This window comes from Prunus avium, chromosome 2 (assembly GCF_965620075.1).
Source record: "Prunus avium chromosome 2, drPruAviu1.hap1.1, whole genome shotgun sequence".
NCBI classification, from domain to species: Eukaryota; Viridiplantae; Streptophyta; class Magnoliopsida; order Rosales; family Rosaceae; genus Prunus; species Prunus avium.
In genome coordinates this window covers 512589-531569 of record NC_142285.1, presented here as the reverse complement: position 1 = coordinate 531569, position 18981 = coordinate 512589, and the positions used below count along the sequence as shown (strand labels likewise).

At 39.9% G+C, this 18981-nt stretch overlaps 3 protein-coding genes across 3 annotated transcripts; 2 read left to right on the top strand and 1 right to left on the bottom strand.

The window, feature by feature from the left end:
* The first annotated feature begins 274 nt into the window (after positions 1–274).
* On the top strand, positions 275–5277 carry LOC110752501 (zeaxanthin epoxidase, chloroplastic-like). Its single transcript, XM_088249619.1, has 9 exons — positions 275–742; positions 3453–3615; positions 3708–3782; positions 3863–3963; positions 4098–4213; positions 4325–4724; positions 4802–4916; positions 5030–5133; positions 5226–5277. The coding sequence occupies exons 1-9, from the start codon at positions 315–317 to the stop codon at positions 5275–5277; spliced, it is 1554 nt and encodes a 517-aa protein (XP_088105745.1). The 5' UTR covers positions 275–314.
* Positions 5278–6772: 1495 nt separating this feature from the next.
* LOC110752502 (zeaxanthin epoxidase, chloroplastic-like) lies at positions 6773–14031 on the top strand. Its single transcript, XM_088247974.1, has 11 exons — positions 6773–7155; positions 8840–8971; positions 9174–9336; positions 9429–9503; positions 9586–9686; positions 9820–9935; positions 10050–10264; positions 10363–10439; positions 11081–13559; positions 13723–13826; positions 14001–14031. Exons 1-9 carry the CDS (start codon positions 6773–6775, stop codon positions 11199–11201), a joined length of 1383 nt encoding a protein of 460 aa, XP_088104100.1. The 3' UTR covers positions 11202–13559; positions 13723–13826; positions 14001–14031.
* A 121-nt stretch (positions 14032–14152) lies between these two features.
* On the bottom strand, positions 14153–18674 carry LOC110752503 (DNA-binding bromodomain-containing protein). Its single transcript, XM_021953167.2, has 3 exons — positions 18133–18674; positions 17420–18026; positions 14153–15470 (listed from the first exon to the last, which is right to left on the bottom strand). The coding sequence occupies exons 1-3, from the start codon at positions 18582–18584 to the stop codon at positions 14313–14315; spliced, it is 2217 nt and encodes a 738-aa protein (XP_021808859.2). The 5' UTR covers positions 18585–18674; the 3' UTR covers positions 14153–14312.
* Positions 18675–18981: the final 307 nt, after the last annotated feature.

Genomic DNA, 18981 nt, shown 5'->3' with positions numbered 1-18981 from the left:
AAGACAGCAAGCATTGATTTTTTAACATATCCTTCGGTACACAAAAATAAATAAATAAATAAGGGTTCTGTCCTCCTGTCTTAAGCACATGGCAATTGACTTTCCTTCTCGTTTGATTTGAACAAGCTCCTTTCCTCAGTTATTTACACAACTTTCTAGGCTGGACTGCATCTAAAAAAAAACAATATACATACATATTTATGGGATTTCATGAATCATCATGACAGTATTGTTTTTTATCTTTCATACTATATGATTAGTTGCCTGCTACATATATGAATTCTTAAGCAATTGTGTTCTATTTCTGGTCAACCATGCTGGCCTCTTTCCAGTCCCTTAATTCATGCATCCAAAACCAGAGCTATGGCATTTTTGGTTTTAGAGCAAAAAAATACAGTAAGATCAGGAGCTATTGTGTGAGATGTAAAAGTAGTCTTGATCCAACTTTAGATGAAGAGAAGGGTGGTAAAAGGAAGCTTAAAATTCTAATTGCAGGTGGGGGTATTGGGGGGCTAGTTTTAGCATTGGCAGCCAAACACAGAGGATTTGAAGTAGAGGTGTTTGAGAAAGACCGGAGTTTAGTGAGAGGGGAGGGACAACACCGTGGACCGATTCAGCTTATGAGTAGCGCTCTGGCCGTGCTGGAAACCATTGATGAGAATGTTGCAAAACAAATCATGGAAGCAGGTTGTGTTACTGGCAATAGGACCAATGGCTTTGTAGATGGAGTTTCAGGTGAATGGTAAGCCTGCTGTTATTTTTAAGTAACTTTTTCACTTTGGTTCCACTTGTTAGATAAGCACTCAACCCAAAAGGCTTAAGCTTTTATATCAAACCAACACCCTCCTTCCTGACGTGCATATAAGGATTAACTTTTTGATACCATATTAGACAATCACCAGACCTCGAAGGCTTATTCGATTAGGAATGGGCCAACCATGTAAGACTGCTGCTATATATACTATACATGGACAGAAATTGGATGCTGTATAAAAGGATCTATTTGTTGACTTCTCCATTTAGTTAGTTTAATTTGAGAAAATTTTCAAGTGATTTCTTATATTAGGAAGTAACAATAGTATTTTAGTTACAATTGTTAATCCTACTAATGATAGGAAATGGTCAACTATCAGTTACGTTGTTATTAGGCCATAACTCCATATTTATGTTTATGATAATGGCTTGATGTAACTGTAGATTATTCTCTACAGACTTGTATATAAATATTGTATAATGATCATATGAATAATATAAGGGAAAATCAGTTTCTATATGGTATCAGTTTCTACATGGTATCAGAGCTACTGGCTAACGCCGATTAGCGATCCTCCAGTTGCCAACATTAAGAGTCGTTGACGCTCCTCACCCGTAAGGGTGTTTGTTTCTGTAGTCTTTTTTTACTCTCCTCTTCTTAAAGATGAATATTGTTGTTTTTTTTCCTCTCCTCCACAGCTCAGTGTCATCCATGTCCATCTCTTGACATGATGGCCAGATCTTTGTTTTCCCTCAAAGACCACACCTCTCTATGGTTGTTTCCCTCTTTCTCTTGAAATCTCTCTCCACTTCTTTGTCTCCGTCGTGCCGTCTCTCTCGCCGAGCCGTCTCTCTTCCCTCTGCGAGCCTCGTCAATGCTCGCCAAGCCTTATCCTAGTCCGCGATCGTGGTTTCTATCTCCCATGTTTTTTTTTATGGTTTCTCTATCGTGGTTTCCATATTTTTCCTCTTGTTTGTTGATGTTGCTCGTCATCGTTCACCTAGTCGTCTCTCTTTCCTTCGTCGTGCTACACTGTCGTTATTCCCTTTGCATAGCCCTTGTTTCTTTCTATATGTTGCCGACTTGGTATCGGCAACTCAAGCCTTATCACTGTGTTGCCGACTCGGTATCTCTGTGTTGCCGCTTTGGTATCGGCCTCTCATGCTCTATCTCTACTCAACCGGTGTTCTCCTCCCCTCTAAAGCCCAATCTCTTTCTTTGCTTTTACTGCTTGTCTATGTCTTCTTCACTGCTCTTTTGCGCTACCTTTCTTCTTCTCTATTACTGGTATTGTCTTCTTTTCTTTATAATTCTTATATATTACTGGGGTATTCTCTTCTCTTCTTTTCAATTGTGTTTTCCCTCTACCCGTCATGGGTTGTCTTTGGCATCTTAAGTTTCCTTTCCTTTTAATGGGTTGTCTCTCGCATCTTGAGTTTCCTTCCTTCCATGAGCCCATGCGCTTCTTCGCATCTTGTGTTCTCTCTCCTTTTCTTGACTACTTTCTTCTTTTGATGGGTGTTCACTTTTCTCCTCTTTTTCTCTCCTTTTTCCATCTTTATTTTGAAAGGATTTTCTCTCTATGTGTTTTGCCCACACTCTCTTTTCATTTCTCTGTCTCACTTGGTTTCCTTCTTTATTTCTTATTATTGTTTTTGGGTCAATAATCCCTCTTTATTTTAATCTCTATGGGCCTCTATGCTCTTCTGATGATCTTTTCTTTAGTACTTCTCTGTTCCCACGTGGTTTTCTTCCCCATACCATATTTTATTGTTTCTATGGTGCTTTGAAATTCAAACTTGCCCATGCTCTCTTTTTCTTTTCTTTGTGTCCCAAGTTGGTTTCACCTCATATCCTTTACTGCTGTTGTGCACCCTCTCTTAACCCCATTATTCCCTTCAAATATTCCTTTTGCTCTCTCTACACGCATCCCTTTTTGCTTACCATGTGATGAATTTTCTTTTGTTTCCAATTCCTCTCTTCCTATGGGTGTAACCTTTTTTTTTGGGCGACTTTTATTTTTCTACATGGCTACTTCTTTTCTCGCTTACCGCATGCTCTTTATCCTACATAGAGGGTGATTCCTAGGTAGAGTTATGTTTCTCAGGTGCCTAAAGTTGTTTCCTAGGTCCATTTGACTTGTATGTCAACTCGTCATTTTATTCATTCCTTCCATGAGCCCATGCGCTCCTTCACTTCCTGCCTTTCAATGGGCGTTATATTTACTTTGTTTCTCTTATGCCGCTGTTGCAACTCTGGAGATTGGAGTTCTTCTTTTTGGTTCCCCTTACTGGACTACTACAATCAACTGTTGCCGCCATCTCCATTACTATGTAGTTTCTTCATTCAAATCTTGCTATGCTGTGTGCGCTCGATTTGCGGGGGAGTATTAGGAAGTTACAATAGTATTTCAGTTACAATTGTTAATCCTACTAATGATAGGAAATGGTCAGTTGTCAGTTAAGTTGTTATTAGGCCATAACTCTTTATGTTTATGATAATGGCTTGATGTAACTGTAGATTATTCTCTACAGACTTGTATATAAATATTGTATAATGATCATATGAATAATATAAGGGAAAATCAGTTTCTATATGGTATCAGTTTCTACAGTTTTTGTGTCCAGTGCTCAATAGTAGTTTCTCTAAATCAAGTGCTCAATTGTATCCTTTTTTTAGTTTATGCTTTTTGGTTCAGGTTTACCAAGTTTGATCTTTCGTCTCCGGCTGTAAGTAGGGGACTTCCTATCACTCTTGTGATATGCCGGATGGAGCTACAAGATATCTTAGTCAATGCAGTCGGATTGGACATTGTGAGAAACAATTCTGAAGTGGTGGACTTCATTGAAGAGCCTAGCAAGGTTCAATTAATTTTTTACTAATATTCTAGTTTCTAAAACTGTTCAGAAACCAGTACAAATTTCTCAGCTTCTTTCCGTGTATTATTAATTAGGTCACAGTGATCCTTGAAGATGGACAGCAATATCATGGTGATGTTTTAGTAGGAGCTGATGGAATATGGTCAAAAGTAAATTCTCTGTTAATCTTTGAGCCATCTCCAATGTATGCCCTTTCAACTTCATAATTATTTTGTCTCTTTTTTACCAGGTGCGAACGAAATTATTTGGCAGACGGGAAGCAAAGTACTCAAATTACACCTGCTACAGTGGAATAACAAAATTAGTTCCGCCATACATTGATAGTGTCGGGTATATTATATGTTATATGGTTCATATTGACAAGCTGAATTAAAAAAAATGGACAAATAAAAGTGTAAAAACTCAAAAATAAAGTTAGTAGATGGATGGTTTTGATTCAATATCTGCGCGTTCTTGATTCGTAGGTATCGGGTCTTCTTGGGATTGAACCAGTACTTTGCTGCATTAGATATTGGGAATGGGAATATGCAATGGTTTGCCTTCCATAAGCAGCCGCCTATGGGCACTGATCCTCCTGGAGGCACACACTCTCTTTCTCTGTTGTGAACTTGTCATAAATTAATGCATTTGATTATTAGATTTGAACATAGCTCTTCCAGTTATCTAAATCTTAGGCTTTTAGATCCTGCAGGTAAAAAGATACTCCTGGAGGAGAAATTTGGAAAGTGGTGTGATGAAGTGGTTGCTCTAATTCAGGAAACACCAGAGTCCCTGATTTTACAGAGAGAAATCTACGACAGAGACATGATCTACTCATGGGGAATCGGGCGTGTTGCTCTGCTAGGCGATGCTGCTCATCCATTGCAGCCAAATCTTGGCCAAGGCGGTTGCATGGCAATTGAGGTATCTGGTCTTTTTAGTACATTTTATCGTTTCCATATTCGAAAAACGGAAGGAGTTGTCTCTCATGAGCTCCCATGTTGGCTCATTTATGTGCAGGACTGTTACCAGCTTATACATGAGCTTGATCGAGTTCCCAAAACCGGCTTAGATGCTCAAATTTCAGATGCAATTTGCTTGGCACTAAGACAGTAAGTTGTAGTTGTAGGTTTAAATCTTGAGGCATTGTAAAAATTACTTTACAAACTTTTGTGTGATGGTTGGTTAGATATGCGAAGAAAATAATAAGGCGTGTTGGTATAGTGCATGCAGCCACCCGAATGGCATCAAAAATGCTTGCTATGTATCAACCTTGCATACAGTTTAAAACTGGTCCTCTGGCTGTGAGTTTTCTCCACCCCGTTTCCGTCGTCAAACTGGTCTTAGTTTTCTATTTAAAATAAAGAAATTAATTAATTAAATGTAGTCATATTTCTATTTGTTCTTGTGGTTGCAGCATCTCTCAGCTCTGCATATAACGTACCTTACATTTCGAATGGGTCAGGCATTTCTGCAGTATCTTTTGCCAGAATTTATGACTTGGATGATAGCAGGGCACGGGTAAAGGAATATACAGAAAATATTTCAGTTCATTTTCACATTTTCTCATTGTCCACTTTTATCAGCCATCGCTCATGTTCTTCTTCTTGCAGGTTAAGTCTCAAATCTCAAAGAGAGAAAGAGAGGGAAGCAAAACAAACTTAGATGACTTCTCCGTTAGAATTGAAGTTGATAAGTTGATAACCTTACAACTCAAATCAACTTCTCTGTTACATATAATATTATCGGGGTTTCCGGCATGAAAAACGGACGATAGAAACAGTGATTGCTTTGTACTACTTAAATCCTTCCTTATTATAGTATACATATGAAATATATCCACAGAAAGAAAAAAAGGGGGAATTACAATTACAATCTGCCTAATTCCTGTCTAATTTCTAAACCATGCATTGCTGCCAATTAATATAATTTACCTTCTAGACCGTACCCTAGGCCATCTAGAAACCTCATGCTTTCCCCCATTTTCCCTCGGCCACTTTGATGAAGCTACCACATTGGCTGTATCGGCAGCCGCGTGAGTCAAAGTCAATGTCCCTATTAGGAATAGAATTTGTATTTTATTGTAATTACCTAATTTGAGTAGAATTAAGCGATTTTATATATATTTCCTATTTGTATCCACTCTATATATATATATATATATATATATATATCCCTCCTTGAGAGAAGAATAAGGTACATATCAGTTTATCACTATAATTACTTTTGAGTTCGTATCAGAGCAGGTTCTGATCTGTCTCTACAACATTCAAACCCTAATCCTAAAAATACATATTTTCGATGCACCTAGCCTATACACCTAAGCATGAGCCGTCTCATCTCCCTTAGTGTCGTCGCTGCCACACCTTGCAACCGTTGCGCTTTACCGCTGCCGTCGTAGCCACATTTCTTGCTGCTACCACCTAGTCTCCATCACCATGCCAGATATTAAGGACTTTATCCTTTCACCTGCTTCATGTTCTACTTCATCTACTGCTACTCCTACCTCTATTTTGATGGTTCACACTGAATCGTCCACCAATCTACCTATGAAATTCAAATTGAATGGATCCAAGATATGGGCTTCGGTGATCGAACTCCATGCTACTACACAAGACAAATTGGGTTACCTAACTAGCGACACTGATGCTTGGATTCCTAAGACCCACAATTTGAGAAGTGTAAAATTGCACATGCTACTTTGAAAAGTTGGATGATGCGAACTATGGAACCCAGTTTGTTGAATATGTTTCATACTCTACCTACTGCCAATGATATTTGGGATGCTATTAATCAGATGTTTTATGATGGCTCTGACATATCCCAACTCTATGAAATGTCATGCCAGGCTACCCATCTCAAGCAAGGGGGTTGTCCTGTCTCTACCTATTTTGTCGAATTTAAGGCAATCTGGCTTGAATTGGACAAGAAAAGTCCTTCTCAGATGAAGTGTGTTGATGATATGAAGATTTTCCAGCCTATTGTTATGGCAGATTGTGTGTATCTTTTTTGGGATGGCCTTGATGATACTTATGATAAGGTTCGCATTGATATTCTATGAAATGATAAGGTTCGCATTGATATTCTATGAAATGATAAAGTTCCAAGTATCGAGAATGTGTTTTTTATGGTTCGTTGAGAGGCTTAATGTCACATTACTATGCATGGATCCGGTAGTAAGACTGGAGAACCTGATGTTGTGTTTACTTCCAAAAACAATGCTCTGGTTTCTCAACCTTCAGGATCTGGCTCTTCTGTTGTTTCGCCTCATCGCCTGACTTCTGTAGAAAAAGACAAACTGAAATGTGATCACTGTGGTGATAAAAGCCATACTATAAACACCTGCTGGGCATTGCATGGGATCCCTGATTGGAAAAAGGAACGGAGACGCTTGAAAAGAGAACAACTGGGTAGCAAAGCTCATGTGGTTGACACCACCACCCATATAGCCGTTGCCACCACTAGGCATGGCGACCTAGCTGCCGCTCCTGCTCTGGCCATGACCACAACCTCGGGCACCTCACAATCTTTTGCACCTCCTCCGTCTCCAGGAAACTCCTCTCCCCTCCCCCCCGCCCTCCAGGCATTATTAGTCATCCTTCAAGTAAATAATTTCATAAATAAAGACAGAAAGCATTGACTTTTTAACATATTTTTTTGTACACCGCAAAAAAATAAAAAGGGCTTGTCTAATATAGGTCCCTACAATTTCTATTTCCTAGATATATACCCATCATCCTATAAATCTATGTGTAAAACCCAATTTCAAACTTAAATAACCAGTATGACATATAAGAAGTCATAGTATTCCTATGTTTTTACATCCTTGACATTAGACTTCATATTTAATTTATAATTTATTCCAAGAATTTCATTAACTGCCATAATTGTAATTAAAACTCCCTATTAATAGCATATCAATCACCCCATTTCTTTTGGTTGCTATACCCTCTAACATATCACCCCCTAAAATTAAAAAACAAAAAAATATATGTGTAAATTACATATCCAATAATGTACATATGAAAAATATAAATATAAATATATACATATAAAAATATAGGTATATTATTTACCAAAAAAAAAAGGTCAGTTACTTTGTAATTGAAATTTCCGTACATTTTTCATAAATTAAAAATAGGTACACAATAATTTATAGAAAATAGGTGCGTCGTATAATTGAAATTTATGCACATTTTTTATAAATAAAAAATAGGTACCTTATTTAGAAGAAAAAAATAAGTTCATTATATTAGGTAAATTGTTTTACTTGGTATACAATATTAGAGAAAAAAAAAAATAGGTACATTATTTAGAGAAAAAAAATAGATACAAATTTAGAGAAAAAAATAGGTTCATTATACTAGGTACATTATTAGAGAAAAAAATAGGTACATTATTTAGAGAAAAAATAGGTTCATTTTAAAAAAATGTTTTTCACAAAACAAATAATAATTAGATTATCAAATTATTTTTCAACATAATTAAAATGTACACTATTATTCATAAAAGTATAATAAAATAGATCACTAGTCGTATAATTCATAAAAGGAAAACAACGTTAATTCCTAAATTTAATATTGAATGTCAATTACTAATACGTTAAATAGATCACTAGTCGTAATTCATAAAAGGAAAAGAACATTAATTCAAAAATAGATTACTAATACGTTAGTGTTGAATTTAATATTGAGTAATGCTATTTGGACACACAACATTGACACAATTAGTTGACACCCGCTGATGTGTTAATATATCATTCGTTGAACAGAAAACGAGGAGAAAAGAAGAGCAAATGATACATTGACACATCAGCGGGTGTCACTAAGTGTGTCAATGTTGTGTGTCCAAATAGCATTACTCTTTAATATTTAATTTCAAATAAGTTTCTAAATTAATTCCTACATCCATTACAACCATTTGGTAATCTTTCCAAATTCAACGTGTGTCATTAGTTACACCCCTCATAACACATTAAGTCATAAATAGGGATAGTTTTGGAATCCGAAAAATACAATAAATCAGATTTTAAGTTATATTAGGTAACTTGCTTAGTTGGATCCTAGTCATCGGGTATTATTTGAAAAAATTGGATATTTTAAATAGAAAACTAAAAGAAAGGGTTGTAGGTGATTTAAAGTGAATTTTATGGGTTTAAGCTCAATTTACTAAAATAAGAATAAATAAGGCACATGGTAATTGACTTTCTTTCTTGTTTGATTTGAAGAAGCTCCATTCCCCAGTTATGTACACCACTTTCTGACGTGCAGATGAGGATTAACAGCAGCCTCACCTTTGATACCATATTACACAATCACCAGACCTCAAAAGCTTATTCGATTAGGAATGGGCCAACCATGTAAGCCTGCGGCTATACTATACATGGACAGCAGTTGGATGCTGTATAAAAGGATCTATTTGCTTACTTCCCCATTTAGTTAGTTTAATTTGAGAAAGTTTTCAAGTGATTTCTTAGTTGTTGTGCCCAGTGCTGAATGGATGTTTCTCTAAATCAAGTGCTCAATTGTATCCTTTTTTTATTTTATATCTTTTTGGTTCAGGTTTACCAAGTTTGATCTTTCGTCTCCGCCTGTAAGTAGAGGGCTTCCTATCACTCGAGTGATATGCAGGATGGAGCTTCAAGATATCTTAGTCAATGCAGTCGGATCGGACATTGTGAGAAACAATTCTAAAGTGGTCGACTTCATTGAAGAGCCTAGCAAGGTTCAATTAATTTTTTACTAATATTCTAGTTTCTAAAACTTTTCAGAAACCAGTACAAATTCCTCAACTTCTTTCCGTGGATTATTAATTAGGTCACGGTGATCCTTGAAGATGGACAGCAATATCATGGTGATGTTTTAGTAGGAGCTGATGGAATATGGTCAAAAGTAATTTCTCTCTTAGTCTTTGAGCCATCTCCGATGTGTGCCCTTTTCAATTTCATAATTATTTTGTTTTCTTTTTTAGCAGGTGCGATCGAAATTATTTGGCAGACAGGAAGCAAAATACTCAAATTACACCTGCTACAGTGGAATGACAAAATTTGTCCCGCCATACATTGATAGTGTTGGGTATATTATATGTTACATGGTTCATATTGTCAAGCTGAATTTAAAAAATGGACAAATGAAAGTGTAAAAACTCAAAAATAAAGTCAGTAGATGGATGGTTTTGATTCACTATCTATGTGTTCTTGATTCGTAGGTATCGGATCTTCTTGGGATTGAACCAGTACTTTGTTGCATTAAATGTTGGGAATGGGAATATGCAATGGTTTGCCTTCCATAAGCAGCCGCCTATGAGTTCTGATCCTCCTGAAGGCACACACTCTCTTTCTCTGTTGTGAACTTGTCATAAATTAATGCATTTGATTTTTAGATTTGAGCATAGCAGTTGTTGCACTTATCTAAATCTTAGGCCTTAAAATCCTGCAGGTAAAAAGAAGAAGCTCCTGGAGGAGATATTTGGAAAGTGGTGTGATGAAGTGGTTGCTCTAATTGAAGAAACACCAGAGTCCATGATTTTACAGAGGGATATCTACGATAGAGACATGATCTACGCATGGGGAATTGGGCGTGTTGCTCTGTTAGGCGATGCTGCTCATCCGTTGCAGCCAAATCTTGGCCAAGGGGGTTGCATGGCAATTGAGGTATCTGGTCTTTTTTAGTACATTTTATCGTTTGCATAATTAAAAAAAAGGGAGGAGTTGTCTCTCATGAGCTCCCATGTTGGTTCATTTATGTGCAGGACTGTTACCAGCTCATACATGAGCTTGATCAAGTTCCCAACACCAGCTCAGATGCGATTTGCTTGGCACTAAGACGGTAAGTTGTAGTTCTAGGTTTAAATCTTGAGGCATAGTAAAAATTACTTTACAAACTGTTGTGTGATGGTTGGTCAGATACGCAAAGAAAAGAATCAGGCGTGTTGGTATAGTGCATGCAGCCACCCGAATAGCATCAGAACTACTTGCTATGTATCAACCATGCATACAGTTTTGTTTGTACCATATCTGATCCTCCACTCATTCATTGACACGTGGATCGCTTAAACTCCCCAAATGCCCAAAGGCTCCGAACAATCGGCATCGGCTACCGATGATATTGTCTCAAAGCAGCAAAAGATCGCTACAGGCTCAACACAGCCTACAATCAGTATCCCTTACCGATTCTGCAGAATCAACCTCGAAGCACCCGCCCGAAATATCTAAGGACTCGTGTCAACCTCATAGGGCCCTCCCACGAGTCCCACATCGAAATTAAGTACTAAGAGCATACGAAATGCCCTCTATAAATAGGCCCCTCCACTACAATACAGGGATAAGACTTTTCAGCTTGACTTTTATACTTTTATATGGTCAATAGTAAGAGCTCTTAGAAACAAACTTACTTTGGCATCGGAGGGTCTTAGGTTGGTTCCACACCGGTTCCATAGACCTCACGAGTCTCAACTCTCTTTTATTCAGGATCTGCATCCAAGGACAAGAAGAATCTGCATCTATCATTCAACCGATCTTCTTCGGCAATCTTCGTCCTCACCCTCTCGATTGCTTCAACCTCTCTGATCGGTGCAGAAGGCCGTTTTAAGGACACTGAAACACAAACACCCAACGGTCACAAAAAAAAAAAAAAAAAAAAATCCCGAACGGCAGATTCTACCCTACCAACTGTCTGGAAAGACGTAGGAATCCTCCTCTCCACGATAACCCCCGGTGCCGATTCCCAATCATCGAAGACAATCACCCGACGCTTGCGCCAGGTCTTTGGAGAGCTCGGCACCCCAACCACAAAGTGTCCACGCTGCCCTGCCGATAGACAGTTGGACTGAACCCACCCCCCATTATCAGCACTCTTCGCCCTCGTCACACTATACAGTTGGGCAAACTGTTCGTAGCTCGGCTCCCCCTCACCAGCCAAGCTGAACGCCGTGATCGTCCCGAGCAACGTAATCCAAAAGTTTGGATTATACTGCCCTGGTGCATACCCGATCGCAGCCAAAATCTTCTGCACCGAATGTCTCAACGGTAGCCGAAGCCCATGCTTAAACACGTCGGTGAAGAAGACTACGCCATTGTCATTATCACTGAGCGACTCTAAGGGCCCCGGAATTCGCATCCCTACCGATTCCGGAATATTGAACTCCGCCTGAATCTTCGCCAGCTCAGCCTCAGTCAGTGTATAAGGCTCTAAGTCATCTACTCTGAACAAAGGTTCCGTGGGCTTCGCCATCGGAATCCGTTGCCTCCCCCTGACAACCCGCAACACCCCTTCCCCTGGGGCGGCAACGGACACGCCACCCCCATCGGCCTCACGACCCAAAGTCGAAGGCTCACCATCTTCAGGCACTCTCGTCGAAGTGCCCCCAGCCTCGGCACGCACCCTTGCCCCCTCCACTATCTCACAACTTGAAGAGCTCCCAGAATCGGTACTCTCACTCCCCTCGGACGAACTCCCCAAGGAGGATTCGTCCTCATAGGCCCTCGGACTACGCCTACCCTCGGATTCGGTATCTGACATCTACAAACACAAATGACGGGAAACTAAGTGCTATGCTAGAATCAAAATCCTATTCTACCTCCTAAACACTTATGTTCATTCATGCTCGTTCATACATTGTTCAAACAAAAAATCAACGAATTCAACACTTTGATTCGTAAAAATGCAACAACACGGCAACATACCTTGTTTGCACGGTGGTTCAAGATCGCCGGAAATCACCTCCGCCTAGTTCACGCTCGCCGGAAATCGCCTCTCACAAGCTCTGATCGCTCTCAAAAATTCCAAGTATTCGAACTCTCGTCCCTTCCTCACATTTATAAAGCCGATCTAGCATCGGGAAGCGAAGCGACGCATCGGGATACGAAACGATGCGACCCTTCACAGCCATGCCGACACGTGTCACGCATGCACAGGAGAACCCAAGCGTTGTCAGTTGAAACGTTTCCAATTCTCAGCGACACTTCAACTTCCCGAACGTTGCACCCCTAGCCACCTTCAAGCACAACTCCATTAGCGAACGGCAGGCGCACATTGATGAGTTTTCACTCACCTCTCGTGCCGAACGGCAGGCGCACATTGATGAGTTCTCACTCACCTCTCGTGCCGAACGGCAAGCGCACATTGATGAGTCCTCACTCACCTCTCGTGCCGAACGGCAGACGCACATTGATGAGTTTCCACTCACCTCTCGTGCCGAACGGCAGGTGTTCCTAAACCTTGCCCTACACTATCCTCTCAGGCCATTCGGTACCGAATGCCATCTCTTTTCCAAGCTCACCCGCTCAGGCACTTGGGGGACTACATGCCACCATCGGCAACAATGAGACCATCGAATCCGGATCAGAATGCCGAAGACAGATTCAAGTCCCCAACCGAGAAACTTCTCAATCGATAACTTGGGGGACTACTGTTTGTACCATATCTGATCCTCCACTCATCCATTGACACGTGGATCGCTTAAACTCCCCAAATGCCCAAAGGCTCCGAACAATTGGCATCGGCTACCGATGATATTGTCTCAAAGCAGCAAAAGATCGCCACAGGCCCAACACAGCCTACAATCGGTATCCCTTACCGATTCTGCAGAATCAACCTCGAAGCACCCGCCCGAAATATCTAAGGACTCGTGTCAACCTCATAGGGCCCTCCCACGAGTCCCACATCGAAATTAAGTACTAAGAGCATACGAAATGCCCTCTATAAATAGGCCCCTCCACTACAATACAGGAGTAAGACTTTTCAGCTTGACTTTTATACTTTTATATGGTCAACAGCAAAAGCTCTTAGAAACAAACTTACTTTGGCATCAGAGGGTCTTAGACTGGTTCCACACCGGTTCCATAGACCTCACGAGTCTCAACTCTCTTCTATTCAGGATCTGCATCCAAGGACAAGAAGAATCTACATCTATCATTCAATCGATCTGCTAGATCGTCCTCACCACTTGTAAGTTGCACTCATCTCTATCTGTTCAGTTTTAGTGCCAACAAATTTAAAACTGGTCATATGGCTGTGAGTTTCCTGCTTCAAACTGGTCTTAATTTTCTATTAAAATAACAAATTAATTAATTAAATGTAGTCATATTTGTTTTTGTTTTTGTGGTTGCAGCATCTGTCAACTCTACAGATAACGAACCCTGCATTTCGAATGGGTCAGGCATTTCTACAGTATCTTTTGCCAGAATTTATGACTTGGCTGATAGCAGGGCACGGGTAAAGGAATACACAGAAAATATTTCAGTCAGGCATTTCTACAGTATCTTTTGCCAGAATTTATGACTTGGCTGATAGCAGGGCACGGGTAAAGGAATACACAGAAAATATTTCAGTTCATTTTCTCATTGTCCACTTTTATCAGCATCGCTCATGTTCTTCTTCCTGTTGCAGGTTAAGTCTCAAATCTCAAAGAGAGAGAGAGAGAGAGAGAGAGAAAGGGAAGCAAAACAAACTTAGATGACTTCTCTGTTAGAATTGAAGTTGATAACCTTCCTACTTAAATCAACTTCTCTGTTATATGTAATATTATCGGGTATTCCGGCTTGTAGAACAGACGATAGAAACAGTGATTGCATAAAAAATCCTTCCTAATAGTATACATATGAAATATATCCACAGAAAGAGAAAAAAAAACAATGGGAATACAATTACAATCTGCCTAATTCTTGTTTAATTTCTAAACCATGTGCCAATTAATTTAATTTACCTTCTAGAGCGTTTTCTAGGCCTCCTAGAAGCCTCCTGCTTCCCCCCATTTTCCCTGGGCCGCTTTGATGAAGTTACTACATTCGCCGTCTCGGAAGCCGCCTTCTTGGGCGGCCTTCCTACACTTCGCTTGGATGGACTGCTGCTTTCTTCCTTGGCCTGCTTCTTTTTATCACCGCCACTTTGCCTTAACACCCTTTCTTTGACTTTGTCGACCTTACCATCTCCCCTCCTCTTATGCTCTCCTCCACCTGATCTAGTACTAGTGCCACTTCCACTGCCACTGCCGCCCTTCAATGTGTCCGCCGCAGGTGCATTTCGCTTAATTCTCTTCAAGAAATCCGCTGCTGCACTTCGCTTTTTGTCCAACGCCGCTGCCTCCGTTTTTGACTTCTTATCCGCTTTCGGAGTTTCCGTTTGTTTCTTGGTGGAACCACTTCCATCCTTATTATTGTTATTCTCGTGATGAGTCCTTCTTGAGCTTCTGGTTCCAGTAGTTACAGGATTGTCTTTTGCTTTAGCGCCACCACCACCACCTTTATGCCCTTCCACAACATCATCATTTGAAGAGGCCTTGTTATTGTTAATGGGCGTTTTAACATCAAAAGGTGCCGCTTTCTTTTTCTCGTCACCTTGTTGTTGTTGTTTTGGTTGCTGCTGCTCACCCTTTGGTTTAACATCAAAGATAGAAGCAGCAGCAGAAGGCTTGGATGAAATGGAGCTTCGTTTCCGGCAGACGATGATGGGCGCAGTTGACTTGTGCTTGGCAAGCAAAGAGTCTGATCTTTCAAGCTGATCAGGACGTTTGGGAGGTTGCGTTGGAGGAGGACAAGGTGGAGTTGTGGTGGGTGGTGGTGCATGTACAGCAGCAGCAGGCAATGAGTCTGATGGCTCAGATGAAGGTGAAGGGTTGGGGGGTGGTCTAGTAATTAGATTATTCTTCTTCATTTCGTTTAAGACAAGGCGTCGAAGTTGGTGAGCAGTCAGCGACTCCAGAGAGGATTTGGGGAAGAAAACGACGGCGTTGTTGAAGAGGAGCAGCAGGTCTCGGTAGAATGAAAGAGCGCAAGACGAATATGTGTCCTTGTGGAGCTTGCTTTGTATTGTTTCCAAGTCCACATGCTGCTGGACCATGCTCTTGTACTTGTCACTTTCCTGTACATGCAGCCACATCATCATCAAGCTTCGCTTTCGTTTTAAAATTTTCATGGTCACTAAAAATCTTCTAGTTAAATTATTACAAACAAAAATAAAAATTAGTGACAGAAACTGAGAAACACAAAATCCATGCATGTTCTACAACAGTCCAAACTTATATAGTGACTTTTGGTATACATAAATTTGACAGAATAGATTTATCTCAAACAATAATACTATTTGTATCACATTTATCGATCATATTGCTAACCATCGTTTTAATAAAAGACGACCCACCAATGTGTATGGGATTCACCTGTAATAGAAAAGTTGTCAACACCCAAATGTTTTGATTTGGACATTGAAGCAGGTCTCAACAAACAAAAACAAGGGCCCATTCTATACGGAAACTGCTATTGTGGTATCACAAATTCACAATCCACCTCAGACCCAAAAAGAAACAGTACCCAACCCATCCACCGTATGGGCCTATGTAAGACCTCGGAGGGCCCATATTGCAATATAAAAAATTAAATGAAAATAAATGAAAGGGACACAGTATTTCTCTGGCATACATACGAAAAAGTATATAGCAACAAAAGAATATGCTAAGATTAAAAGAATTAGAAAACAATCTGAATGAAAAGAGGTGAGATGCGAGCCTCATGGGGTCCATCCATGGTGGTCGCATTTGTATGACACGTTTTGTTTTATAAATTTGTAAATTGAGTAGAAGGCTCCACGACCCTTACGGATCTTACGCTATAAGCAAAAGTACAAACCTTTTTTCTTTTCTTGGATTTTATACCAAATATCTTTAAGTCAATAGTAAAATCACTGTTTGTTTTTTAAAACAAAAACAAAAAACTGTATTTGAATTTGTCAACGCATGTTAAACACCAACACAAATCCTAGAATTTTGAATTGCAACCGATCTGACATATATATATTCATAAAAGTGATATTTTATTTTAATTTTATTTAAATTACGGAAAAAAGAATTTGAATTCGGATACAGAATAAGGAGTACATCCCTCTAACCAACTTGGCTAAGCCAATGTATGCCTATTTTATTTGTTCATATTACAACAATCCTGACCATCATTTATTTTCAACAACAGACCTACATGACAGATTCAATGCTGCATCATTTAGTAATTAAAACTTCAAAAATTAGGTGGCTCTAACATTATTGTTTATGAAATTCCAACACACCATATATGTGATATAACTAACACTACCAATATTTATGTATAACCTTTTTCTTTAATTTAGCAAAACTTACATTTTATCCGTATGTGGGATGCGGGCATAAATTTATATCATCCTTATCATTCCTTAGATTTAAATTCAACTTAACCATTGATATTTAAATTTTGGGTAAAATATTTTATTTAGAATCATACTAGAAAGACCACATTTTATATACCACCTCTCTAATATTGCATTTTATATACCACCTCTCTAATATCGCTATCGTCAAACAAAATTCAAGGGTAAATAGAAGATTGTATATCTAAAAAAATGTAGCGGTAGTAAATTCCACCAATAGAGTTAGAGAATTGCATGCAAAATCCTAGACCCTAGGAGCAGGAGATAGATATTTATTCCCCATTGGAGAGAAGTCAGTAATTTCAGCCGCATGCGTATTTTTCATCTTACTACTTAAAACCAACAAAAAGTTGAAAACCATTTTGGAGTGGTCCCAAATTATTGGAAACATCATGACCACTAGTTTGCCTCATACAAGTCCGGTTTTAACCAAAAAAGGAAAAACCATGGCCAAATTATATACACAAACTTTTAAAATAAAATTGTTAATGAAAATTTAATTTGGTATTTTAAATTTGGTTTGGTGCATGCATGTTTCGCAGTGTTTGGATTCGAATAAAATAAGAATTTAAAAATAAAAGGAAAAGAAGATATGGAATTAAGAAAATAATCAAATTGTAAAATAAGTAAAATACCTGCGTGGGTAGCCGTCGCTCGAACAATGAGCTATGCTCGTGCGCTCGGATCATCTGCAGGACCCCAACCAACGGCTGTGATTTCACCAACAATAACTCTTCGTTGTTACGCTGCTGTTCTGGCACCTCCACTCTGCGACGTCGTTTCCTGTTCCATTTCCTCGTCAAGCTCGCCGAACTCTGCGCCTCACTGCTCTCCCTCATCTCACCCGCCGAGTCACCACCGCCTTTCCCTTCGCGGCTCCGCCTCTTAGCCACCGTCTCCGAGCTCCCTTTATCCGACTCTGACTCGGAGTGTCCACCGCCCCCCGTCCCTTTCGTCGGTTCGCGCGAACCGTCCGGAACCGGGTGCGGTTCGGGTTCCGAGGCGACGCGGCCTTCCTGGCCTGGCTTATTGTCCAGACTTTTGGAGCAGGTTGAATTGGAGCCGTTCACCGACTGGTTCTCTTGGTCCGGTTTGGACCGGTCCGGTTCGTCTTGAATATTTTTGTCGTTTTCTGATCTGTGTCCCTTGGAGTCCTCCTCCTCCAGATCTGGCTTGGCCTCGTCATCCTTGGAGCTATCTTCTCGTTCTTCCTCCAGCCTCTTCACCTTCAACTGCAACGACCTGAGAATTAATTAAGACAACCAACTCAGATCTAAAATTTTACACGAAAATTTTTCCAAAAACAAAAAAAAATATAAAAAGAATATAAAAAGATATAAAGAATTACACGATGGAGACGTCGTAGCTATTGAGCTCTTGACGGAGTTGAGCGACGCGGAGTTTGCGGAGGTCGTCGAGCCAGGGAATACTAGGAGGATCTTCGTGGTGGTCTGGTGGTGGCGGGGGGGAGGGGAGGGCAACGTCGTCGTTTTGATGTTGGGAGGAGTAGCGGGATTTGAAACGGCGGCGGAGGTCGTGATACTTGAGCTTGCAGTTGTAGGCGGTGGTGAGGAGGTGAGGGAGAGAGGTCTTGGCTTGGAGTTCCATGGCGACGCTGTTCCAGTCGTTGATGCCGTGACGCTTCACGGCGCATGCTAACAAGAGCTCCTCCCATGTCCCCCAGGAAGACGTGAACGTCGTCGTTTGGTCTTGTAATTCTGGTTCACTATTATTGCTGTTATTATTATTATTAGTATGAGTAGTAGTAGCATCGTGATTAGCAGTGCCGCCTTCCATCATGACGACGAGGATACCTCTCTCTCTCTCTCTCTCTCTCTCTCTCTCTAAGTCTGGATTGGAGTTTGTGTTTGCGTCTGGTTTTTATATCATCATATCATATATATTGTTCAATCTCAATATATATTTCATTCTCATCCCTCCATTTTGTGCTTTCAAATATTAGTACCGTCTTTTTTATTTTTTTATTTTTCCAAAGTTTTATTTTGTCTTTGGTTTTTGGGTTTAATGAATTAAAATAAACACCTAACGTACTAAAACAAAACAGATTTTTGTAATTGTTGTTGTTATTATTCTTGGATTGGGTGGATGGGTACCTTTCTTTTCTTTTCTTTTCTTTTGTTGTGTTTATGTTATGCATATATATATATATAATATGTAAATGTAGTGGGGTGGGGCC